Source organism: Esox lucius, chromosome 16 (genome assembly GCF_011004845.1).
Source record: "Esox lucius isolate fEsoLuc1 chromosome 16, fEsoLuc1.pri, whole genome shotgun sequence".
NCBI classification, from domain to species: domain Eukaryota; kingdom Metazoa; phylum Chordata; class Actinopteri; order Esociformes; family Esocidae; genus Esox; species Esox lucius.
The window spans coordinates 1,690,590-1,717,820 of NC_047584.1; the positions used below are offsets into that span (position 1 = coordinate 1,690,590).

The 27,231-nt window shown below is 39.8% G+C and overlaps 1 protein-coding gene across 7 annotated transcripts in view; it reads left to right on the forward strand.

Moving 5' to 3' along the window:
- The window catches only part of klf12b (Kruppel-like factor 12b), a 113,897-nt gene extending 88,525 nt beyond the window's left edge, over positions 1-25,372 (forward strand). For all 7 annotated transcript variants that reach the window (XM_029125846.2, XM_029125844.2, XM_034286708.1 and 4 more), the window contains 2 exons: positions 16,139-16,296; positions 19,189-25,372. In XM_029125846.2, coding sequence (XP_028981679.1) covers positions 16,139-16,296; positions 19,189-19,370 — 340 coding nt within the window. In that variant the 3' untranslated portion in view covers positions 19,371-25,372. The remainder of the gene's footprint in view (positions 1-16,138; positions 16,297-19,188) is intronic.
- Positions 25,373-27,231: the final 1,859 nt, after the last annotated feature.

Here is a 27,231-nt window from a genome sequence, read left to right on the forward strand (position 1 = left end):
TGCCTCTCGCTCAGGCTTAGACACGCTATACAGTTTGGGCTTGGGAAATGTGACATTGGATAATAACTGTATAGAGCAGTCATACGGACGGTGGGGTGGTAATTCTAGGGTATGGTCTTTACTGAAAACCTCCTTCAGATCGTGATACTCAGAGGGCACAGCAGACAGGTCTACAGGGGGTATGTCTCTCTTGGTTTTGGCGGTGGCTGGGGAACAGGCTGACGTCAGACATGAGACGTGACAAGTCGGACTCCACTTGATAACACAACCGGTGGCCCAGTCGACAACAGGATTGTGCTTAACAAGCCACGTGTGCCCTAATATGACAGGGTTTTGAGGTGACGAAATAACCAGGAATGCAATGGACTCGAAATGGTTACCAGATAACTGTAAGCGGATAGGCTGTGTCTTAGTGGTGATATGGGAAATAAGCCGTCCGTCTATGGTCCGGGCATCAATGCTTTTCGTCAGAGTGAGTGTAGGTAATCCCAATTGGTGAATGAGCTCTTGATCGATAAAGCTATCGTCCACCCCAGAGTCGAGTAAGGCATGACATGGAGTAGAATGTCCGGTATAGTGGATTATGGCAGGAAATGTTGTGCGTGGTCTGGAGGAGGGCCCTGATGTATCGTGGCTTGCTAGGGTGGTCCCTACGTCCTGCGAGCCCGGTAGTTTCCCGGTCTAACAGGACAAGATGATAAAAAATTACCGGATTCCCCACAATATAAACAGTTCTTATTTTCCATGCGCCTCCTCCTTTCAGCCTCGGTAAGGTGAGACCGGCCGAGTTGCATGGGTTCCGGCTCGAGTACAGTGGAGTGAGGTGTAGACGGCTTCGGGTTGGTACTCCCAGCGCTCTGATAAACACCGGCTGAGAGAACCGGTGGATGGGAGCGGCTCTCCGTCTGTCGTCTCTCGCTCTTGCGTTCTCTCATGCGGTTGTCGACCCGGATAGCCAGATCAATGAGGGCGTCTAAGGAGTTCGGCTCAGGGTAGGATACCAACCCGTCTTTAACGGCATCTGACAGCCCATTTTGGAACGCTGCCTGAAGTGCTTCAACATCCCAGCCGCTCTCTACCGCTAGGATACGGAAGGAAATTGAGAAGTCTGCAACGCTGTTAGCTCCCTGTTTGATGTTCAACAAACGTCTGGAAGCCTGTTTACCAACAGTGGAGTGGTCAAATACTTTCTTCATCTCTGTAGTGAATGAGGCGTATGACTCAACTCCTAGCTCCAACTTCTCCCAAACGGCTGCAGCCCACCTCAGTGCCTCTCCTCCGAGCAGGCTGACAATGAAGGCAATCTTAGATCGCTCTGTGGCGTTGGTACGGGGCTGCTGATCGAAAACCAGGCCACATTGCAACAAAAAGGTGCGACAACCCTCCACATTCCCCTCATACCTTGCAGGAGGAGATACCCATGGTTCACGGACAACGTCAAGTCGGGGTGAGGGTTGAGCAGGAGCGACTGGTGCTGGAGGAGCGGGAACGATAGGAGCGGGTGTGCTATAATGCTGTCTCATTGAAGCCAGGTCGGTCGACAGGTCCTGGAGTGTCGATATGATCTCCTGGAGGGCAGTACTGTGAGAACCCAATAGTGCCCCTTGGTGGGACATGGCTTGACGTACGGCGTCCATCTCCGCTGGATCCAACTGGTCGGATTATTCTGTCAAGATTCCCGGGACTCAGGACAGAGGTAGGATCCAGAAGCAGATACAGACACCGGGGTAAAAGGACAATGATGATGATTATTGTAGTAGTCGGAGATGACAGTGGAGATACGTGAGAATTACGTAGGTGGGTATGAATGTATTGTTGGAGGGTGGATAGTGGGTAGCAGAGGTACGAAGTCCGGGAGGCAAGAATGGTCGAATAGTCAGGCAGGGTTCAGTTAACAGAGCGGGGAGTCAGTCCAGGCGAAGGTCGATAACGGGAAGGCAGAAAGGTGGTTGGGAGGGAGGTACAGGACGAGTCTCGGAACAAGGGGCTGGAAACGAACGGGGGAAAAAACACGGTGAGCAGAAGATAACAAAAACAGGATACTCGGGAAATAGGATAGCTTGCTTAATTAGGTAGAGAACACTGTAATAATTACGTGGCTGTACAATAATCCGGCAGGGACTGAAAGCAGAACTCTCCTATTTATAGGGAGAGTGGCAATCAGCCCCCCAGGTGTGTAGACTGGTGCAGGTGCTCAGGATCAGTGGTGATTATGGGTGCCTTCGTGGAGTGCCGGGAACAAGGAGACTGGTACTTGGGGAGATGTAATGACAGACAAACAGCTCAGGAGGGCTGAGTCCTGACAATTTCAGTCAAAGTTGCTCTTCTATCAGCTTGAATCAGTCGGCCCATTCTCCTCTGACCTCTAGCATCAACAAGGCATTTTCGCCCACAGGACTGTGGGCATACTGGATGTTTTTCCCTTTTCACACCATTCTTTGTAAACCCTAGAAATGGTTGTGCGTGAAAATCCTAGTAACTGAGCAGATTGTGAAATACTCAGACCGGCCCGTCGGGCACCAACAACCATGCCTCGCTCAAAATTGCTTAAATCACCTTTCTTTCCCATTCTGACATTCAGTTTGGAGTTCAGGAGATTATCTTGACCAGGACCACACCCCTAAATGCATTGAAGCAACTGCCATGTGATTGGTTGATTAGATAATTGCATTAATGAGAAATTGAACAGGTGTTCCTAATAATCCTTTAGGTGAGTGTAGTTTGATAATGTCCCAGTAGATGAACTGATGCTCTGGCTGGATGGTGATGCTGCGGAGGAGAATGTGTATGGGACGATTTGTATACTAATAGGGACGATTTGTATACTAATGAAACCAAACGGCGTTTGGCTCTGGCGGTTACTGGGGGTCAAAAAGGCCTTGCGGTTCTAATGTTAAAAAACCCCTGGGTTGTTTTCACAGTATGTTTTGGATCATTGTCCATCTGTAAAGTGAAGCGCGGTCCAGTCAATTTAGCTGAATTTGGCTGAATCTGAGCAGACAATATATCCCTATACACTTCAGAATTTATCCAGCTGCTTTTGTCTTCTGTCACATCATCAGTGAACACTAGTGACCCAGTGCCATTGGAAGCCATGCCCATGCATGCCCATGCCATCCCACTGCCTCCACCGTGTTACAGATGATGTGGTATGTGTCGGATCATGAGCCATTCCAAGCCTTCTCTACACTTTATTATTCCCATCATTCTGGTACAGGTGATTCTTAATTTCATCTGTCCAAACAATGTTGTTCTGAACTGTGGGGACTTTTTATATGTTTTTTGGCGAAGTCTAATCTGTTGTTTTTTGGCAAAGCCTTTCTATTTTTGAGGCTTATAAATGGTTTGCACCTTGTGGTGAACCCTTTGTATTTGCTCTCGTGAAGTCTTCTCTTTATGTTTGACTTGGATAATGATATGCCTACCTCCTGGAGAGTGTTCCTCACTTAGATAAAGGTCACACTGACAATGGCTCCGCATTCACGATGTAGTTTTTTGCTTTATTTAGTTTTTATTTGTGTTCATGCTACACCAGCACATTATCACAGGATTTTACACAAATTCTGTATTTGAAGATCGTGACATGCACACATAAAAGGCATTTATTTCGTGTGTAGGACACTATTTTCTTCTTATAGCGAATCACATACTGTAGGTATCCACTTTTCGTGTACATGAAAAGATGTTTGTGCAGGAGTCTGAGGGAAATAATAATTTGTTAGTTAATTCTTCTGTTACCTCACAAGTAGTCTATACTGAGACCATCGTTACAAAGCCTGCAATGTATTCCCATCCATTCCCAGATCAAATGTGTTCCAATTAAATATCTTACAGTTTTTGTGCAAACATTATAAAGACGTTTGTGTAATATGCACAAAAAACTGAAACTTTTGTTGAAAGAAATTATGAAGAAAGTAGTGTAATATACATTAAAACTAGATCTGTATATGATCATGAATCATGAATCATGAAGAAAATAGTGTCCTGTACATGAAATCAACTGCCTTATGTTCACTAGAAAATTGTGTCATGTACACAAAAATGCCTTTTTACGTGTGCATGTCACGATTTTGTAATACAGAATTTGTATAGATGTCACAAAATCCTGGGATCCTCTGTTGGCTGCACTGTTGCTCATACAGTATGATCATTTAACACTTTTGGAAGTTCATTCATCACCGAATACAGACTTTTTCTCTACTTACCGGAGCGCTTGCTGTGATTCCTTTTTCCTATTGCTGATTTGTTATCTATACGCAGACGGATGAGAAAGAAGAGAGGCAAACGTGCCGGTGGCCTATATAGATCTCAGACAAGATATTGCACTCCGCCGTTACCGAGCATTTTACTCGCAAATGTTCAGTCACTGGACAATAAAATGGACGAACTACACGCTCTGATTAACTTCCAGCGGGGCATTGTGAACTGCTGTGTGCTGGCTTTTTTTGAGACCTGGCTAGACCCTATGGTGCCTGACTCGGCCATCAACCCAGCTGGTTTTTCCATGCAGGACACAATTTCTGAGTCAAGGCGGAAGGGTCTGCATTATGGTTAACTCTTGCTGGGGCTCGGATGTTGCAGTACTTTCAACACACTGTTCATCAGACCTGGAGCTAAATTACAGCCCTTCTACCTTCTGTGGGAATCCGCTATAATCACAGTAGTCTGCATACCCCCGCAGGCGATATGAGGAAGTTTTTTTCCTAAATATCACTTGCACATTAACTTTCCTACCCATGGGGACCAGACTCTTTGTAATTCACAAATACGGAACAGTTGCAAGCCCCACCCCCACCCGACATTTGATAAGGTGGATCACACCTCGATTCTGCTCCTCCCATCATACAGACAACGCCTAAAGCAGGAAAAATTGTTTTTTTTTGGCGTCTCAACACTGGAATGAGGAATCCATTATCACTCTCCAGGACTACTTTGAAACAACAGATTGGCAGATGCTCTCATAGACTATAAAAGGAGAAACAGCAATGATGCCCAGCCTGCCGCCTCTCTCCCTGTCGAGCTCAACATCTTCTATGCCCGGTTTGAGGTGACCAACACCAATCCTTCTGGAAGGCTTGGTGAGGACCACAAAGACTGCACTCTGTTCCTAACCACGGCTGATGTTAGGAGAGCTTTTTAAAGAGGGAACCCTAGAAACCCTCTGACCCACCTGGGCCAAACGGCGCATCCTCAGGGGGTGCGCCGACCAGCAAGCGGAGGTTTTCACCTCTATATTCAACCTCAGCCTGATTCAGCCTGTTTCCCACCTGACAGTCATGAGTGCATCGCCTGACTGCTGAGATGGACCAATCAGTGGACACCCCTCCTAATTGCACCGCCTGTTCCTTTTTCCATTACCCAATCACATCACACATCCCTGGTTTAAAAACCCAGTCAGTTGGTTCTTTATCCCACATGGATGCTATTTTGTCCGCTAAGCTTGTTCCTAAGCTCAGGACCCTAGGACTTAACACTTTCCTTTGCAATTGGATCCTGGAACAACAATGATTAAAAGCACAATTAATGCATTGTCCAAACTTTCTTGATTTTGGATATAGAGCGCATATCCTTTTGCAAAATGATCATTGCAAAACACATCGGTGGACACACATGCAGTGGCAGTCACTACAATTAGGCAAGGTAAGCAGCTGCCTATGGCCCCAGAAGGCCTTGGGCCCCATGAAAATTCTAACTGAAATAAAAATAAATAAATGTAAAAATACTTTTTTATATTTATTATTTCTCCTAAGATCTGATCACATTACTCAAAATGATGCTCAAATTAAATCATGCCTTCTAGTATATTTTTTAGGTTTGAGACCGAACCAACCCTGTCTTACTCAAATGGTCTGTCCCAAATAGTTTTTCACCGTGGTAGCCCAAAAAATTTTAGGTAGCTTACGCACTCAGCCTGCTACACTAGACCAGAGCTGTATAGCAAAGTTTTGAAAATGTGAAATCCTTGTATGTGAGCGGGGCCGAAAATAGAAGGAAGGAGGAAAATACCATGAGTGTCCATAACTGGAGTACCTCAGCAGCGACTACTACTTGTGTCACAAATGTGAATAGCTTAGCAGCTGTGACTATTACTGAATATTAAGGTTTGACAGACACATAAAAAAGATGTTTACCCTCCCCTGGCTCCCCATGAAAGTTTTACAGTAGTGACACACAGTGTAATGTCTGATCCAGTTATATGTGGCCCTCCCAGCTGACAGATAGGGAAAGGTGCAAAACAAGTGAGAAAAGGAAGGTATATGAATGCACTTGATTGATCATGTTTAAGAATCTGTACACTTGAACAAAGTGACTAAAAGCTTTGTGCTTTACTGTAGTCGTAAAGCATAGATGATGTTGGAGTTTCCACCAGTCTCAGCCTAGGGCACCCAAATCACTAAAACCACCATTGCACACACATTTCTTTAAAGAATGTTATCACAATAATGTGTGTAATCAGGAAATAACTTGTGCACAAAATTCTACCCTTCAGTGCTATATCATTTACAATGTAGGCAGTGATCTGGTAAATGGGGTTTGTCTCATGTTTATGATTAGAGCTAAAGAATACCCTCCCTACACATACACACACACTTTAAATTACAATAAAATAGTATTTGAACATCACTAAAGTTATAATGTGCATTGACACTTAAGAATTCAAACTGCAACAATTTGTTGCCTTAATATAATAAGTTAAAAAATATAAATATACTTGAGTACAGGTAGTTACTTTAAATTTTATACTGTAGTAATTAATTAAACAAATTATGTCCAACTGGGTCCAGATTTGAGTTGTGTTAGCTTACAACCCTGTTTCCAAAAAAGTTAGGACACGGTGTAAAATGGAAATAAAAACAGAATGCAAAGATGTGCAAACCCTATTTTCAATCTAAAATAGTACAAAGAGAGCGTATCAAATGTTGAAACAGAAAATGTTTATTGTTCCTTGAAAAATATATGCCCACTTTGAATTTGCTGCTAGTTTACTGCCATATTTGCCATATCTAAATGTTCAGTAATACTACCCAGATTGCTGCTAGTTTACAGTATTATTTTTTAACTGCTGCTAGTGTACAGTGTTATGTATATTGTAGCTTTATTATGTAATTTTTTGTGTGGCTCAATTTTTGCTTATATATTCTTCTTCTTAAATCCCACTATTTTGTTGTCACGTGCCATGTCATAAGACTTTCATTGTGCAGGATGATGCTGTGTTGCTCAGCGCATTTGACAAAAAGCCTTGAAACTTAAATTTGATGCGGGCAACACATTTCAAAAAGGCTGGGATAGGGGCAACAAATGACTGGAAAAGTTGTGTAATACAAAAAAAGAACCTGGTGGAACAACTCACAACTAATTAGGTTAATTGGCAACAGGTCACTAACATGATTGATTATAAAAAGAGCATCCCAGAGAGGATGAGTAAAGATGCGGAAGGGCTCACCACTCTGTAAAAGACTGCGGAGACACGAAGTGCAACAATTTAAGGATAACATTTCTCAACGTGTATTTGCAAAGAGTATGGAACTCTCACCATCTACGATACATAATATAATTAAAAGATCCAGAGAATCTGGAGAAATCTCTGTACGGAAGGGACAAGGCCGAAAACCAATAATGGATGGCCGTGATCTTCAGGCCCCTCAGGCAGCACTGCATTAAAAACAGTCATGATTATGTAGTGGAAATCAATGCATGGGCTTAGGAACACTTCTGAAAACCACAAATTCAAGTTGAAACTCGACCATGCAAAGAAGAAACCATATATAAACAAGTTCCAGAAACACTGCTGCGTTTACAGGTTCAAGCTAATTTTAGATGGCTGAGGCAATGTGGAAAACTGTTCGACTGTAATTATTTTTGGGATTCATGGGAATCTGGGCTAAAAAGGGACCATCCAGCTTGTTATCAGTGTACAGATTAAAAGCCAGCATCTGTTATGGGGGTGTACTAGTGCACATGGCATAGGTGACTTGCACATCTGTGAAAGCACAATTAATGCTGAACAATATACACTCACCTAAAGGATTATTAGGAACACCTGTTCAATTTCTCATTAATGCAATTATCTAATCAACCAATCACATGGCAGTTGCTTCAATGCATTTAGGGGTGTGGTCCTGGTCAAGACAATCTCCTGAACTCCAAACAGAGTGTCAGAATGGGAAAGAAAGGTGATTTAAGCAATTTTGAGCGTGGCATGGTTGTTGGTGCCAGACGGGCCGGACTGAGTATATCACAATCTGCTCAGTTACTGGGAGTCTCACGCACAACCTTTTCTAGGGTTTACAAAGAATGCTGTGAAAAGGGAAAAACATCCAGTAGCCGGCAGTCCTGTGGGCGAAAATGCCTTGTTGATGCTAGAGGTCAGAGGAGAATGGGCAGACTGATTCAAGCTGATAGAAGAGCAACTTTGACTGAAATAACCACTCGTTACAACCGAGGTATGCAGCAAAGCATTTGTGAAGCCACAACACGCACAACCTTGAGGCGGATGGGCTACAACAGAAGACCCCACCGGGTACCACTCATCTCCACTACAAATAGGAAAAGAGGCTACAATTTGCACGAGCTCACCAAAATTGGACAGTTGAAGACTGGAAGAATGTTGCCTGGTCTGATGAGTCTCGATTTCTGTTGAGACATTCAGATGGTAGAGTCAGAATTTGACGTAAACAGAATGAGAACATGGATCCATCATGCCTTGTTACCACTGTGCATGCTGGTGGTGGTGGTGTAATGGTGTGGGGGATGTTTTCTTGGCACACTTGGGCATCGTTTAAATGCCACGGCCTACCTGAGCATTGTTTCTGACCATGTCCATCCCTTTATGACCACCATGTACCCATCCTCTGATGGCTACTTCCAGCAGGATAATGCACCATGTCACAAAGCTCGAATCATTTCAAATTGGTTTCTTGAACATGACAATGAGTTCACTGTTCTGAAATGGCCCCCACAGTCACCAGATCTCAACCCAATAGAGCATCTTTGGGATGTGGTGGAACGGGAGCTTCGTGCCCTGGATGTGCATCCCACAAATCTCCATCAACTGCAAGATGCCATCCTATCAATATGGGCCAACATTTCTGAAGAATGCTTTCAGCACCTTGTTGAATCAATGCCACGTAGAATTAAGGCAGTTCTGAAGGCGAAAGGGGGTCAAACACAGTATTAGTATGGTGTTCCTAATAATCCTTTAGGTGAGTGTATTTGTTTATTCGGTTTTGGAGCAACATATGCTGCCATCCTGACAATGTCCCTCATTCATGAAACGTGTGAACGATAAAATTTGATCTTAAAATTATCATATGATAATTTCACCAACAGAGCTTTTATTCATCAATATTATCATTGTCGTATCCTTACGATCAAACTCACGTCTGATCGGAGACCATGTAAACCAACATACATTTTTTTATATCATGCTTGATTCGCAATAAGACCATCATAATCACAAAAAACCACACTCATAACAGCCTCAGTAACAACAACCACAATTATAATAATAGGTAATATTAAATGAGATGTTGAGGATTAAAACATATAAAAACGTACCACAATATTAAATATTATATCACTATCGCTATTATTGTATTACTTATTTAACTTGGTTCTGCATAATCTCTCTTATTTCTGTTGTTCACACGTTTGTAAGATTTGAAATGCCTTTGCGTATGTAATGCGCTAGAGTAATAAACTTGCTTTGCCTTGCTTTTCCTAAGTCACTCAGGCCATATACTGGGAGATCATAAATTGTGGTTATAATTTTGGTGGCTGACATCTTGATTAGCTAACAGGTCTTAAACTGACTAGTGAGAGGATAAATAAACCAATGGGTCTGGGTTGAGCAGTTACCCTAATGATGGTAGAGCTTGCTCTTTTAAAGGACTTTGGCTCTGGACTGAGGCAAAAATGTGATCTCAGTCACTTTTGTGACCTGCGCTGATTATCGTCATAGAGAATGACGAATGGTTAATTAGCCATTTCAGGCTATAATTTATGTTCAAATCTGTAAATTCATAGGTTGCTAATCGCCACATCCTCATAAATTCCAGGTGTTATTAATCTGCAATGACATCTACTCTCACTTCGACCAGGTGCGACAGGTTCGTGAATCACACTTAGAGTTGATCGTAAGTCTCTCCCAACATCTTTTCTGAGAAGGTTTCATGAATGAGGGCTAAATGTCTTTTTCAGAGAAGGCCTTGCTTATTTCAGCAAGACAATGTCAAACCATATTCTGCACGTATTACAACAGCATGGCTCCGTAGTATGAGTCCAGATGCTTTACTGGACTACCAGCAGTCCAAACCTGTCACCCATTGAAAACATTTGGCGCATTATGAAACAAACAACATGACAAAGGAGACCCCAACCTGTTGAGCAGCTGAAATCCTAAATCAAGCAAGAATGGGAAAACTTTTCACTTTCGAAACTACAGCTATTAGTGTCTTCAGTTCCCAAATGCTTACGGAGTGTTGTTAAAAGAGGAGGAGATGCAACATAGTAATAAACATGCCCCTGTCCCAACTGAAATTTGTTGCTGGCATGAAATACGAAATGGGCATATATTTTTCCAAAAACAATATAATTTCTCTGGGTCAACATTTGATATGTTGTCTTTGTATCATTTGATCAGTACTGTTCAGAGTGATTTTCTGTTGCAGCCTGAGGCCAGTCCAGTGGTACTGGAGCTGATATCGAGCAGTTTTGTTCTCGATGTAGTAACAGATGTTCCATCATGGGGGGCAGAAAACCTCCACACACACAATCACACACAAGAAAACATTTTACTGTGTGCACACAGAAACACTTACACACATACTGGTTGTCCAAAGGAGAACAAAGGTTGCCAGGACCCAACCTTTCACGGCTCGAACTTTCACTCGGCTATGCCAATGCCTTTCCTCACTCAGCTGTGTGTGTGCGTGGTTTGCGGTATGTATGCAAGTGTGGGGGTATGTGGGTGCTTGTGTATATGGTTGTGCATGCTTGTGTGTACAAATAGATGTGTAGTAAACCGTGTGTATATATGAATGTGTTTTTGTGTGTGTGTGTGCTTGTGTATGCTCCTATGTACATGAATGTCCCTGTACAGAGGACACAGCAGCTGGCCTCAGAAAGAGGTCAGTTTGATTGTAAACAGGAAGGCTGATATGTACTGTATGTTTGTCTGTGGACAACAAAGCTCACTCAACTACTCAGAGTTGGTTCTATGGTTGTACCAAGGAACCAGAAATAATTTGTTGGTTTTAGTACTGCTCTGAAGTTAGCATTCTTAGCCTTGGTATAACTGTGAAATATTATATTATATTTCATGAAATATTTTATTATACCACATATGTATGACTTGGAATACATTCTCATTTTCAGCAACCATTTGAGACTGATTAGGGTTAACTGCCTTGCTCACTGATAGAATGACAGGGACACATTGCTGGCACAGGGATTCAATCTAGCAATGTTTTGTTATGTTTCCCTGCCTCCCCAACTAAAGATTACATTTTTCTGGCTTCTAATACCTAACATTGCTAACCTCATTAACTAATTAACCAGTATGGTTTCTTCAGATATGATATGTAATAATTAGTATCTCTAATGGAGTATATTAGCCCTTAAAATGGGAAATGGCGTGTTGATAAAACAAATTTATGTTGTGCTGTTAGTTGATTTACTGTACAGTACAGGCTGTTTGTTATCCAGCTCCTTATTCAGTATAAATTATTATAAAGGGCTGATTTATTTTTGGTATGATAAACCACTTATTTTTACTAATCTGCATTGATAGAAATAAGGCACAGTATGGTTTGAGGTATGTGACCAATAAACTACAGTTAATAACGCAGCATTTCTGAACATCTTGTTTTGTCTAGCTGTACTGTCATCAATCTGTGAATACCAACAGTAAATGTTGAGGATGAGAAAGAGAGGAGGCCCTCATTTTATTTGAGGCCCGACTAATCTACATAGATACAGAACAAGAAATAAACAAATAGGGAGAGAAAGAGGAGAATTCAGCGATCATGGATTCTACACAGGCTTCTTGGGCAGCCTTCTACATATTCCTGTTTTTCCTTGGGGAAATGGTGAATGGACGATTGTGGGGAAAAAGGGGATAATGGAGAGCCGCAGAGGAAAAGAGGGAGATGGAGCTTAAGACAGAAGGGTAGAGATAGTGGGGAAGTGAGTGGAGAGGGTGCTGTGGTGATTTCTGTCTGGTCCCCAAGTGCCTGAGGCTGCAGAGCAGGTGAAGGGAGAAAAGGAGATGGCGTGCAAATAGAGAAAGGTTGTGTGTGTGTGTGCGTGTGCACATGTGTGCGTGAGATTCCTCTTGGGCTTTTGGAAGTCCCCACTCCATTAATTGTGTGTGTGTGTGTGTGTGTGTGTGTGCGCGCGCGCGCGCGTGTGTGTGTATGTATGCACTTTTATGCTTGATTTTGTGTTTGGTACTCTGCCTCAATTCCGTATGTGATGCTCTCACAAGGCTTGTTTTCTGAACTTTGGTGTTATTATCCCCCTTTCCTCTGAGACACTCAGGGCCACTGTCCTGTACAAAGAGTTGGTGACACACACAAATGCTAACAACCCCTCCCCCCACCAGCACATGCGTACATACGGATAAGGGTGAAGGGAAAAGACAAAACAAAGGGACAAAAACAGAGCAGAGAGTTGGAAAAAAAATATCAGCTGCACAGTTTCCTTCCTGAGCATTGGTTGGTTTTGGAGAGGCACACACAGTCTTTCACACAGGCTGGGATGGCAGGGTTGCACCGGGTTCAAGGTTGCCGCTCTGCCACAGCTCTCAGAAGCTATTATTACTGCCAGATCTATTGTTACTACTTCCACAAATGTGGCTATTATTGCTATGTGTAGAACTAGAGTAGTAGGGATAATAATAATGGATGATTTTACCCCCTCAAAGAACCTTTTGAAGAAACATATGGGGTTCTGTGTTTTCTTCAACGAATTTTCAAGGATCACAGCTGGAGAATTGCAGACGTTAGTTGGGTCTTGATGTCAGAGAGTCTCCAAAACTACGATCAGACGCCACCTACATAACCACGTTGTTTGGGAGGGTTGCCATAAAAAAGCCTTTTCTGTCATCAAATAACAACCTTAAGCGCCTACATTTTGTCAAACATTACTGCAAATTAACAAAAAATAGAGCTTTTTGGAAACAAACAGCAGTGGTGGATTTGCCATAGACATGAAGATAGCCATGCAGAAAAGTACATCATCCCCACTATGAAGTATGGATTTTTGTTCTGGGAGTGTTTTCCTTTCCAAGGCCCTGGACTACTTGTTACTATACATGGTATCATGGACTCCATTAAGTACCTGCAGATATTAAATCAAAACCTGACTGCCTCTGCCAGAAAGCTTAAATTGAGCCATGGCTGGATCTTCCAGGAGGACAATGAGCCAAATCAACACAAAGATCATTCACTGACCACAGAATCAAGGTTTTGCCGAGGCCATCCCAGTTTCAAAACCTGAAGAGGAGATATTTTTTATGGAAGAATGGTCTCAGATCCCTTGGCATGTGAATACTCAGAGCTGTTATCTTGGCAAAGGGAGGGTGCACAAAGTTTTCTAGTTAATATTTTGCATGAAAGATCAAGGAAAAAAAAAAAATTCACAGCCCGTTTTGCTCCTATATATCAAGGGTGCCAATATTAGTGGAAGGTACTGTAGATCCAATTGAGTCTGATCAAATTTCAATGCAATTTTCAAAGAGCAAAATGCTGAATATCAACATGCATGTCATAATGGCCACACACAAGCTGTATTACATAGACTTAGAAAAGTGATGATTGACTAAAATAAATATGATAGTTGACCCTATAATGTTAGATTTGTTATTGCTCATCTTTAAAAAAAAAATCTACTTTGCGTTAGCTTAACCATTGAAGTCCTTGTACTCATAAACACACCACTTTCGCCTGTCACTTATAAGAAAATTAACTGATTCCCATAATGGGAAAAAAAGGCTTACAGTAATGAGTATTTTAGTTTTCATACTGGTTCCAAATGGAATTCTAACCTAGCCCCTTAGTGCTACTCTCTTACAAAGCGATCATTAAATAAATGACCAGATGGAGCCCAACATGGTTTGCAACTCTCAAACATGTCTGTTTCATTTACAGGGTATTTACTATTATATGGACATTTAATTATTGTTCCTCATGCAAGTGGGATTGGGATGACCTCACACATGACCATCAGACAATGCCTTGCTCCTTGATGTTTATGCTTCTATTTTGCTCTAAGCATATTTACATTTAGTGTGTGTACTTGACTGTATTTCTACTTATTTCTTCTTTATAATACGTTATTCAACACAAAAAGAACAAAAGTCCCTGGAGGATATCTTTAATGCGATATTAAAAGCAGAAGTAATAATAATAACATAAAGAAAGTAGCAGCAGAAAATATCTGTAATCTAAACAGAATTACAATCAACCTTAAACTATCCTTTATCCTCTGCTTAAAAACCTGTCTGATTCATAGTGTCCTCAGTTATATCATAATCATGGAATCACTTTGGGATAAAGTCAGAAAGTAAACATCCTCCTCCTCTCTTCTGCTGGATGAGTTCAGTGTTTCCACTGTAAATCCTTCTCTTCTCTTGTTGTCATCCCCTTTTCTTTCACTGCTGGTGTATTTTGTAGGATGTTTTTAAGATTCTGGTTATTTTTTTTAACTACAGTAGGCTTCTTGTCAGTTTTCCTTTAGATACATTATTTTGAGTAAATCGGTCAGTTTATGTAGAGTATGGCTGACTTTGACAAAGTTTAGAGAGAAGAAGTGGGAGAGGCTGTACAGAGAAAGAGGTAGAGGGGAGCCGGAGTTCAGTATCATATCTGACCTATGTGCTCATTTCCTGTTTGGCCCCAATGTGGCAGATGGCCAAGAGCAACAGGTGATCCCTGTGTGTGTGTGTGTGTGTGCGTGTGTGTGGGGGGGTTGAATCTCTGTTGTATCTTTGTTGCGCGTGCGTGTGTCTACACACAGCAAGACAGGAAGTGGGCTGCATGTGGTGGAGACAGTTCACTGGAGGGCCTGTCTGGCCACGCCCCCCTCTTTACTCAACCACCCAAATAGACCCGTCCAGGCCCCCAGTAGACACGGCCGCTGCTCCTCTCTCTGCTCCCCCTCTCTTCTGTCTGCACCCCCTAACCTCATCTCTTTTCCACCCTTGAAAGAGGCCCCTCATGCACCCTCCAGAAAAAACAGACCCCACCAAGACTGCTTCTCTTGTTCCATTTCTTTCCTTTGACTAGCCCTCTCTTACTCATGCCCCCAATTCTTTAAACACCCAACACCCTACCTCCAAATATACTTTGGGTGCTTCTTATTCTCCTCCATGCGCCTTACTCTTCCACTCTTACTGTAAGAACCCCTCACCCCAATTTCATCCACTGAAAAGGCATTGTGGGTATCCTGGTTGACAACAATCGATAAGGAGACTAGGACCAGTTACATTTAATCCCATCCCTTTCTCCTCCTGATATCCCTGCCTTTTGTGTACAAATTGTGTTTGTATGCATGTAACAGAAAACCTCTGTGCGTGTCCGGGAGTGTGTGAGACTGTGGCATTGTGTTAGTAGTGACACAAATCTGTTAACTCTCCAATCCAAGTGGACCAGCCAGTGATTGTAACCATTACTAGAAACATGCACTGTTACATGTACATACTCTCCGCATTTCCCCACAGCAACTAACACAGATAAACCTGAATACTTTAGTTGGCAGGGTTTCTCTGTGTACCAGTAGCTTTATTTTTATACACTGTGTTGTGAACCTTTTGTTGTGTGAAATATGTAATATATGAAAAGGTCATGGCACATTTTAACATACTAAACAACTCAACAGTCATTATGTTTAAGAAATTGCATGAAGAAAATAAATATTACTCTGTCCTACATTAAGTCATACCTTATCTAATTTTCGGCACCAGTTTCCTGTGAAACTACTAAGGTGTTAGTGCGCCATCTAAAGGCCATTTCAATATTTTTACGCATGTTGAATTTACTGAATAAGAATGGATCCTTGTCATACAGTTCCTGACGAATAATATAAATTACATTTGCTGAATACATTAAATCCTAATGATCCACCTTTTATGTTGCAGTTCAATGTCACCATTCAGTATTGAGAGCCTACGGCGCCCCCGGAGGTCCGAGTCACCAGACTCCAAGAAGAGACGTATCCACAGATGTGACTTTGAGGGCTGCAATAAAGTCTACACCAAGAGCTCCCATCTAAAAGCACACCGGAGGACTCATACAGGTGAGTCTGTGTTTGTGTGTGTTTACTCTTCTACTCATTACAATTGTCTTCATCTCTTCATGTTTTCCCAAACTCCCATGGAAGGTGTGTCATGATAGCATTGATTTATAGAGAGATGTTATTGGATTAACAGTACAAAGTAATCACTGACAGGTTTCTACTCATTCACTCCAAGTTGATTCTGGTCCAGATACACACACATTGATGCAGGCTCAGCGCCAGGACGAAGGACGATTTTTTTTTGCTACTTTATTATAGGGTATTTAAACCATTTGATGCATACAATCACACCAGTGTGATCAGGCTAAAGTGGTCCCTGAAGCATACAATCATTGGTCAGATTGTGCTATATTTACTCACATTTAGCTTAAACCGTGTTTATAACTTTATTTCCTCATTGTAATTGTCTGAAGATCTACACTATGATATTAACGAGGTAGCGAGTGTTCAAATCAGGACAAGAAGGGTTACTTATGTACCAACAGGCAGCCATATTTTTGTAAAATAAACATAATATGTCTGACACAAAAACAAATGATATTAACGACTAGAACATCTTGCCATATCCTGGGAGAGCAGACAATCGGTCAAAATAATTTTGTAAAAACTTAATAGAAGTTACTTTACCCCTTTTTCGACACTGATATGTTTGTTTATCAACCAAAAATAAGGAAAGGTGATAAGAACTCCGGATTATTATTATTATTATTTGTCCCTCCCCAATATATCACTGTACACATAACTATGTCATTTCAGTAATGTTTATAACATGCAATGAAAGCACTTGATTATAGCACGCTGATTATAGATACTTAATAGCGTGTTTTTAAGTTTCAAAAGAATTCGACTGCCGCCCGTTTGCCTCACAATGGTTTGGTCCAGTCCTCAACAGTGTCACATCATGCAGGTACTACATAACTACAGTGCATGTGTGGGAATCTGAGGGACTGTGTTGTTGGTGGCTGTCTATCAGTAACTATATCAAACAAAGTATATGTTAGACATTTCTTTACTTCTACCACTCAATACAGTAGGGCACATGTATAACCGTCAACTTAATTTTTACTGCATTGAATTACTGGTCACACTGTTAGCTAGCGGTTAGCTGATGTTTCCTAGCTACAATAACACTAACCAGTGTTGACTATGTCTCCCGGCTGGCCTGGGAATGCCTCTGTGTCCCCCCGGAAGAGCTAGAGGAAGTGTCTAGGGAGAGGGAAGTCTGGGCATCTCTGCTTAGACTGCTGCCCCCGCGACCCGTCAATGAGAAGCTTGCAATGCAATGTGTGTAGTGTTCCCTAGCTGGCAAGGTGACTGTGTTCATGTCAACCGTCCGAAAGGCACTCAATGCACGTAGCTAATCCAGTCAGTTTATTTTAGGTTGGGAGGGTTCACACACACAATAGCTTAATTTGCAGAGCTACAGTAGCGAGCAAACGGATTGTGGAAACTAAAACAGTATTACAGCACTACTTTTCGTGTCCTATCACCTATTTCCTGATAGTTAGCTTATGTTTTATTAATACAAGTGAAGCGTGTCAGAATCTTTTGCGCTGCAAAAGGAAAGCATGTTTTACGGTTGGTCAATGATTATTCAATATACTTTTTTTAATGTAGCCTATTTCCACCAGTAGTAGTTTCCTGATATAATTTAAATAAAACATTTGATGCATTACTAGTAAGCAGCATGATGTTTTTGGGAAGCGGTGGATGAAATGTATTGTGATGGCATAAGCACATTCTGGAACAATGAGTACTGAAATCACGCGAAAAAAAATGTGTTAAGTGATATTTGAAACGTATGCGTGAAAAGGTTAAATCTTAAACTGGGGGGGCAGAAAATACAACTGAGGGGGCTAAGCCCCCTCTTGCCCCCTCGTGGCGCCAGGCCAACACTGACGCCACACTATCGAAATGCGCTCAACTAAAAACAATGCTCCTTCTATTATTAGTATTGTATTCATCCTGAACTCTAAAACCCTTTTTTGGGGTTAATCAAATGAAAAGATCCCTTCAAAATATTTCTTTAAGAACCCCATTTTAGGGGTTCCACAAAACATTTTTTATAACTTTTTGAAATTCAATTTGAAGTGGGTAGGTTCTCCCTGTAGTTATTTTCTGAAACATCATAAGGAGTTTTTAGAAAAACAGTCAAAAAATGTTTTTTGCGCCTGTTGCTTTCTGTGACAGCGACAAATAAATGTTGGTTTGAAATGTGAGGTAAGGTCGTTCTGTACCGATGTTGTACAGAATGAACCTGCAGATGCAAGTCACTGATTTTTGTGGAGAACTACAGGGTGTTTTCCTGGGTCCCGTAAAGGTTCTTGACACTCTGGGTGGTGAACACTGTTGATTTGTCAGCCGTGATGTAGGGATTTTGGAGCGTTACCTGGGAGGTAGAGCAGCTCTGTTTTTGGTTGAGGTGGTGGGCCAGCATTTTTGTCTGTCATGCATGCAGAGATGCACGTCACCCCTAGTTGTCAGAAGTAGGAAGCTGAAAAGTAGTTGAGAATATGAAGACATGACGGATATGACTGAGACAAGTTGACTTGATGTAAAGAGAAGCAGAACTGGCTTGCTAATGTCATTAGCTTTCAGTATGACCCTAGCATAGAGAATAATACTCAGTGAGTATAATGAGCCAATTCAGGAATGTTTATTTAACTTACGCAAAAGCAATGCATACACACGAGCTGCCAGTATAAAAATGTATCGAACCCTCAATTCTGGCATCCTTTTACCAAGTTAGCTAAACAGGACCGCAACATTAAAATGGCAGATGCCTTCAATCCGAATATTCATTTCCTCACAGACTCTGTAATTGTAAATATTAGTATGTTATGAAAGTCGCCCTTTTACAAAGTCTCTGTCTGTTTGTGTTGACCTGTCTAGGTGAGAAGCCATACAAATGCACCTGGGAGGGCTGCACATGGAAGTTTGCCCGCTCTGATGAGTTGACGCGGCACTATCGGAAACATACAGGTGTCAAGCCCTTCAAGTGTGCAGACTGTGACCGCAGTTTCTCACGCTCAGACCATCTTGCCCTGCACCGACGGAGACATATGTTGGTGTGAGACAGTAGCTGGATGATGATGTCGTCAGTTGGAGTAGAAACAAACACATCTCCGCCGGGGGGAGCAGGGTCTCTCCCTCAATGTGGTTCAGCTGGACTGGACACACCGTTGTCTGTCAGTGAGGCGGAGAATAGAGAGGAGCAAAATGCACAAAAAGGCATCTCTGTCCACAGAGCAAAAAAATATATATAAGAAAACAGGGTCGATTCCGGATCCTCGTTGACTGAAGAGGGTCGGAACCGGATAAGGCTCTTTTGTTGTAATTTTGAAGTTTGGAGTTTCTACAGAAACCTGTATTTTTTCCTAGCACTGTTCTTAACTGGTTTCACTTTGGAGTTTTTTCTTTTTCATGTTCTTCTTCGTTCAGTTGGAAGGAAACAGCAATCAAACAGTTTTTTTTTTCTTAGTGTCTTGGTTTTTGTAATGTTGTTCAAAATGGCTGCTTTTCTCGCATCTATAATGTGAAAGAACTCTGTGGATTGGATGGCTGGATGTATTGATTTAAGGGCTGTGTGATTGTGTGTTTTTAAGTATAAGGCAGACCTTCACCTTGGATTGGACAATGGAATTATCAAATATTTTGATTCCATCAGTATTGTTGCACAGTTCCCCTCTCTGTCAATTACTCCCAGCCATGCTGTGATTTAGGACAACCGGCATCAGAGGGCGCCATCCACTCATCAAAGCTGATTTGAGTGTCCAAGAAAGAGTTATTGTACCATTGTTCTAGATTCAGAAGCTTGTGGAGCATCCCAATGGGCCAGTGAAATGGCTATAAGGTTGGCGGTGTTAGGCCCAACCCAAGGTCAGCAAACGGGCGAATGAGATATACCAGTATATTCACAACCGGAGAGCATCAACAACCTCACTTCTCAAACTGATCCTTGCATATTACCATACATACAGTTTTAGTATACCTGCGTTTTGTTTTTAGAATTTGTTTTGTTTTTAATACAATGACTCCACCACATGCTGTTCATCACCTTGAGCCTCATTCTGTAAAAAACTAACAAACAAACAAAAAAACTGTTGGTGGATTTTGTGCTGTGATTAGCAATCAGTAAAGTGCAATCTCATTGGGTACATGTAGTTTCAATATGGAGACTTATTGTTTTTAGTTTATCATATCTTTGTGTATGTGTACGCCTGCTTTTGATACATTTCACAAAGAAAGTTCAACCCCACACCTTAATGTACAATGAACTTTAAAACAATCAAATGAACATATCTGTTATGTGAAAACAACTTTGCACCTTACAGATTCACAACTTGTATATCAATTCTATAACATTCAAGGATTTTGTTTTGTATCCCGGCTCTTTACAGTGAAAAGGATTGGCATTGTGATCAGTTCTGTGTTAGTAGTCTAGAGCTAAAGCATATGGAACAGGGAAATGTTCTTGCAACCGTTTTCTGATTACTGATGTCATACCTGATCGTCCTTGATCACAGATTTCTACCAGTGCCAGTACCAGTTTTTTGATTCTACAATATGCTAATAATATCTATATTTCTACTGGATTTGTAGTTATAGCACGAATTTAGGTTTTGTAGCTAGAGCACTGTTTTAGGCAAGCTCATTTTATGTAGATACCCCAACCCTTAAACTGTTTGGAAAAGGTCACATTAATGATTGGTGGTTGAAGAACAGTTTTTTTTTTTACATATGTATCTTTTGAACTGACCTACATATATGTAAAACCTCCACTTCCATTTCTACATACTGTATTACGTGTACGCGTGGACAGACAGATGGATCTGTAGCTGAGTCTTGGCTAGTGGGTAAAGATAGCAGTGTTACTTTTTCTGTCCACAAAATAATGATGTGAAATACTCAGATCCAGCTTTTCTTACATTTTGTCATAAATGTCCCACAATGACAGAATGAGATACCAGTATTCATATTATTGTTTCTTCTGTGTCATCTACCATATTCATTGTAAAGGTTTATGCAACACTCTAAAACCAAATTATCTGCTATTAAACTGATTAAAAAGGCATCTACTGCTAAATATAGATTTTTTTTTTTTACTGGGCAGTTCTGAATGTTGATTGGTGGAAAGTTGTTGTACAGTCAACTCAAGAAGTATTGGCACGCTTTAAAAGATGAGCAAAAGTGAATGCAAAAAACACAAAGTTATATTTTTGTTTGGTTCAAACGTAAGGGGGAACCATATACTTGAATTTTTAACACAATAACAAACAAAAAACACTTGAGTGGTACAGTTGAGTGGTACAATTTCTTCTTCTACAAAAGTATTGGCATCCCAAACTAATATTTTAAAGAAAAACAAACAAATTGGCTTCTGTTATGAAATATCAGATTTTAGTTGGTCTCAGTCTCCAGGATCTGCATTGAGGCCTTTCATCTGTTTTTGTTTCCCTGGGGTATGAAAATGAGGTTGCACGCATATAACATCCCTTTGTCATCCATCACCATGGATAAAACCAAAGAGCTATCAACTTAAAGAAGATAGATGGTAGTTGACATACACAAGTCAGTTAAAAGGCATAAAAAAATACATGAACATTTGAAAATACCTCTAAGTACACACAAAGCAATACTCAAAATGTTTCAGATGTCTGGAAAAGTTGAAAATTTGCCCCAAAATTGGACAGTGAAGATGGTGAGAGAGGCAAAGAACAATCCTACGTTCACAGTTTCAGAACTACCCAGTCGAGTGGAATTCTGGAGTTGTCATGTCTCAAATCAACTTCTAGACTGGCTTTTGATGTCAACAAGCTCTAAAGGTTACACGAAAAAAGCCTTTAACTCAGCCCAACCCAAAATATCAGTGCCTCAACTCTGCCAAGTGTTATTAGAACTACAATTAGAATTGTGTTTTGTGGTGAGATTATATATTTGCTGTTTGGGAATGCACACCATTGGCATGTTTGGCGACAAAAGGTTACTGCATACAAGGAAAAGCACCTGATACTCACAATGTGGTGGATTATTGATGCTTTGGGGCTGTTTTGCTACTAATGGTCCACAGGGTCTTGTTAAGTCTGATGGCATCATACATTTCAGTACCCAAAGCCTGGTTGCCTCAGTCAGGAGATGCCATTACTTTTGCTACAAATAATAATTTATGTTTGAGAAATTATGTATTAAAAAGTACATGGCTCTCCCTAAAGTTATTGTTTGTGTGGTTGATTATTTTGCATTCACTTTCATGAAGGAAGCCTATACTTCTTGAGCTGACTGTTTATGTGAAGGTATAAACAGGAATTAAACACACTTTTTACTTCTGTAATTAAATTGGTAACCAGTTTTTAATAGCAATAAGGTTTGTAGTACATGGCCAATTATCCACAGATAGGAGCTATAACGGGGGACTCAGCGTTGCATTGTGCCTAAAAACAGTCGTTAGACTGAATATTGGCCATATACTACACCTTCTCAGGCATTATTGCTTAAATAAATAATATAATAGTGATTTACAGCTATATACAATATATAATAATTCTAACAAATAATTACGGTTCAGCTTTCATTTAGTCTTAGCTATGACATCAACCACTTATGTTTAAGTTTCACAAATATTGACATCAACTGCAAATAATTGATTGAAGACAATTTATCCAGCAAGTTGGAAAGGGACATACACCTAACACTACTTAAACCTTTCTAAGATTAAAGCAATATTTTCAACATTTCTTATTACTGCAAGTTTAGCAAATATAGCTTTTTACAATTATGTGACAGATCTGACAGAGTCTATCATTATCAAAGCCATTGTTAACAGAATCCCATATGTGTGATAATTGTGTGTTCAAAGTATTTGTGTAGCGCACTTCAATTCACATTATAGTCATACGTTGCATATGCTGAATCCCTGCTTACAGTTTTAAAAGCTTCTTTCAGAAGGCCAGTAAGTTTGAGGAAATATTCACAAAAAATATTTTTGTTTCACTTTAATTAGGCTACTGTTAAACAGTCCAAAACTGCTTCATGTGAGCAATCATGTCAGTTTTCAGTATATATCACTTTAAAAAGTGTGTATATATACACAGTATGCAGCCAGTTTTGATGCTGTTTATTAAATGTTATATATTTCAAAAATGTCAGTGCTGACATGAAACATTTTGTATTAGTGAACTAATGATAAAATATATATACACACTTCGGGGGTCGATCTTTAATGTTTTTTTGAATCTAGTGCATATGGACACATTTTCTTTGGACCTTAATAAGACACAGATACACCAGTGTAGTGGTCCTCTACTAGAATACAAACCTGTTTATCCGAACAAAAATTTATTTTGCAGAAATATTTGCCCAATTTGTCTCTTTTTTTAGTATTCTGAAGTATTATAATATATGTAATATTATGTCATATGTTGTGTGAACATTTTTAATTGTGTTGCCTTTTTTGGGCTCAAGAATATCATTGTTTATGATGAAGTATAATTTTTTTATTAATTTTAAATGTTAAGTACATTTATACATAGTAGTAATTACCATCGTATTTTATTACTCATATACTGTACTTTTCCAAAATGAAGGGCACTTCAACTTGCATATAAAGATTTCTGTAAAAAAAAGATATTTTAAAATGTTGTAATATATGTGACAGTAGAAATAAAAAATATAACTCTGTTCTACAGGTTGTACATACATACAGAAATAGGGCTTTTGATTATTAGATATGAGGAAATTAATGTATACATGTAAAATCTTTTTCAGAGACACTAATTTATCTGATTTGATATACAATAAGATGGGGCTATTGATGCTGACCAGTTTTGTTATCTAAAATACTAAGATAGACCCTAAATGACAAATGTGATGTCAGAAATTAGCAATTTGTATTTAATTATTTCTCAAAACCAAGCATTTTCCACAAGTGTATTGTACCTGTGGCTTTTATATATTGATCAAACCCAAATATGTCATTCTCCGCCCAGTCATGTTAAGTAGAATTATCTTCCAAATACAAGTACCGATTAGTATCTACAATATATACTGTATCAAACTTTTATGCTGTCATTTTTGGACGTAGGATTTTTATTTACATTATCATCATTAATCCATGATGATGATGATGATGATGATGATCATTAATCCAAATTCTACATTTTATTTTATTAAACTTCACCTAAAGGGTATAGCTAATATTTTGCATGTGAACACAGAGGCTTTTTGTATGAATGCTTTACCACTCCCCTTTGGCATTATCAAAATGTTTTACAAGCATAATTTTGTATTGGTAAGCAGGGTCAAAGTTATGCAATAATGAATAGTGCCTCCAATCACAGCAAATATCCTAAACGTTTCTACATGAACACAATTTACATGTATCATATAATTCAAATAGACCTTGCACTTCATACTCAGAGAAGTATTTGTACAAATAATTAAAAGCACATCAACTCTGATACCATCATGCAAACACCCACATCCCATGTTTAGGTTTCGTTTTAATGCACTTAGTCTTGCCACATTCTTTCAAATACAATAACCTAAAATACCAGCTTTTTAAATGATGTATGTACCTCCCATGGAAGCTGCATATGATTTTCATAGATGCATTTACAGTATTGCCATCACTTAGATTAATTAATTATTGTATAATTTCACTATAATTTGGGTTTTTACCTCTCTGATATACTGGTCATTTGTTTTTGTTTTTCAAAATCAGTCACACCATAATGCATTACGTGAAAGCACAGAAGTGAGAGCCATTTTAATCAACCGATTTTACAGTGTTGAATGTGTGATATACTGGGAAAGCTTTGTTGAATGTGTAAAGGCCGGAATACTAACCCTTGAGGAGCACCTTCTGAAATAATTCTGATTACATTTCTGTATCCGTTCAATATTTCTTTAATTTCAATTTTGGTTTCAATTATCTCTGCTTTTGAACAATTATGTAGTGACGCCAATGCCTTTGTTTCAAGTTTACTGCTATTACGTACAGTAATTGTTGTTCCTGTATTTATGTATAGTGACTGTATTGTAAATATATTTAGAGCTTTTCATTCTTACTGTAAAATTGTGATATTGCCCCAACAGTGCTTCAAAGGGAGACCCTAGCTGAATAAATTCTCCAAATTGATTTGGAATCCCAATTTTTCAATGTTTGAAAGAACAAGTGTTTTCGTTCTTCTTTTCTTTAGTTCTTTCTGTTCAACAAAAGTGATCTAAATAGTCTGTCAATGCTTTTTGCTTTCTTTCTCTGTATTTTTTCATATGGATTGGAGCTGTGAAATGAAACCAAGTTAAAACATATACATGTATATTATTATGAATGGAGGCATGAAGGTTAATAAAGTTGCATTTTGTATGTAAGACACTCGTATCAGAACTCATTTAGATGTGAGCCTGTGTTGTTAGTGGTATGTGGTTTTGATTTCACTGGGACATTTGAGCACTATACTCACATTCACTGGCATTCAGAAACCTAAGCTTAGTATTAGGAGAGTTATTTCGAATGATAGCCATACACAGTTGTGTGCAGCTATGAGATCTAATTTGATCACTGAAATGGTAATACAGTACGTCCTAAAATGTAATGATTAGATGGGACATACTCTTTGGTGGACATTATTTGTCCAAGTGACTATACTATCATGGCACATTGCTAGACTTTTGTATGGTCCTTTAAACAGGTACTAGTCAAAAGTTTGGACACGCTTACCCATTTAAGTGAACCTTTTGACTGTTACTGTATATCTTCCAACACAAGGAGCTTTCACTGATCCCTCCAACATAGGTGGAAATCCTGGGGAAAACTATGATTTGTCTACCCCAAAATATATCAATGTAAACATAACTAAGTAATATCAATAATATTACTAATACGCAGTGAAAGCAATTGTGCTCATTATAGACACTTAATAGCGTGTTTTTAAGATTCAAAAGATTGCAACCCCCCGCCCTTTGCCTCCCAATGATTTCATCCACTAATCAGTGGCACATGGTCCACATACAAAAATCTCTCCACAGTTAGTTCACCAAAAAAGTGGTTAATATCTAATTTACTATGACTCATCACATTCAATCACCTGCTTCTTTTCCAGTATAATTAAAATTTAAAAAGTTAAATTATACACTTACCTGGCTTAGTTTCTCAGAACAACAACAATCTTGAACCAATTGTTGAACAACATACAATCATTAAGATACATCTGTATTTTATGGAAAAGGGTTTTAACTGGAACAGTCATTCTATGGACATTAGAATATTTCAAGGCTGTCCTTTATTTTAAAATTGTCTATGATAAGAAAATCACTCATTCAACCTGTTTCAATTGATAAAAAGTGTGTAAAAAGTAGAGAATTGTCTGAGGTCTGACAATTTTGTAGCCTAGTATGGACAATCTCAAGGTTAGAAGTCCATCTAAAGACCTTTATGTTCCTATTCCATTATACATGAACGTCGCTGCAAGAGAAAACTTGATGGAAGACTGCATAGAAGTATTATTGAAATGGTGGCGAAAGCCTGCCAAACAGATTCAAGCTGAACGTAAGACACAGGATACGATAGTATCAAATTCCACCATCTGTCACCAACTCAGTGAAAGGAGGTTTTATGGTAGAAGAATTTTTCAGCAACAACAATTTACTGTTGACAAATGAGACCAAATTCAATGATTTTGGAAAATCACAATCCCTGTGTTTACAGAAAACACAATGAATACAAAAACACATCACTGGTGTTAGGATTTCATTGCTGCATCTGGCTGTGGGTGCCTTGAACATGTCATCATAGCATCATGAAATCAGGAGAATATCTAGGCACATTGGAACGCAATGTCAAACCCATTGTCAAAAAGCTGGATCTCCGTCAAAGGTCATGGGTCTTACAAAATACTTAAAACATAACCCAGGAGTAGTTTTAGATAAAACGCAGGA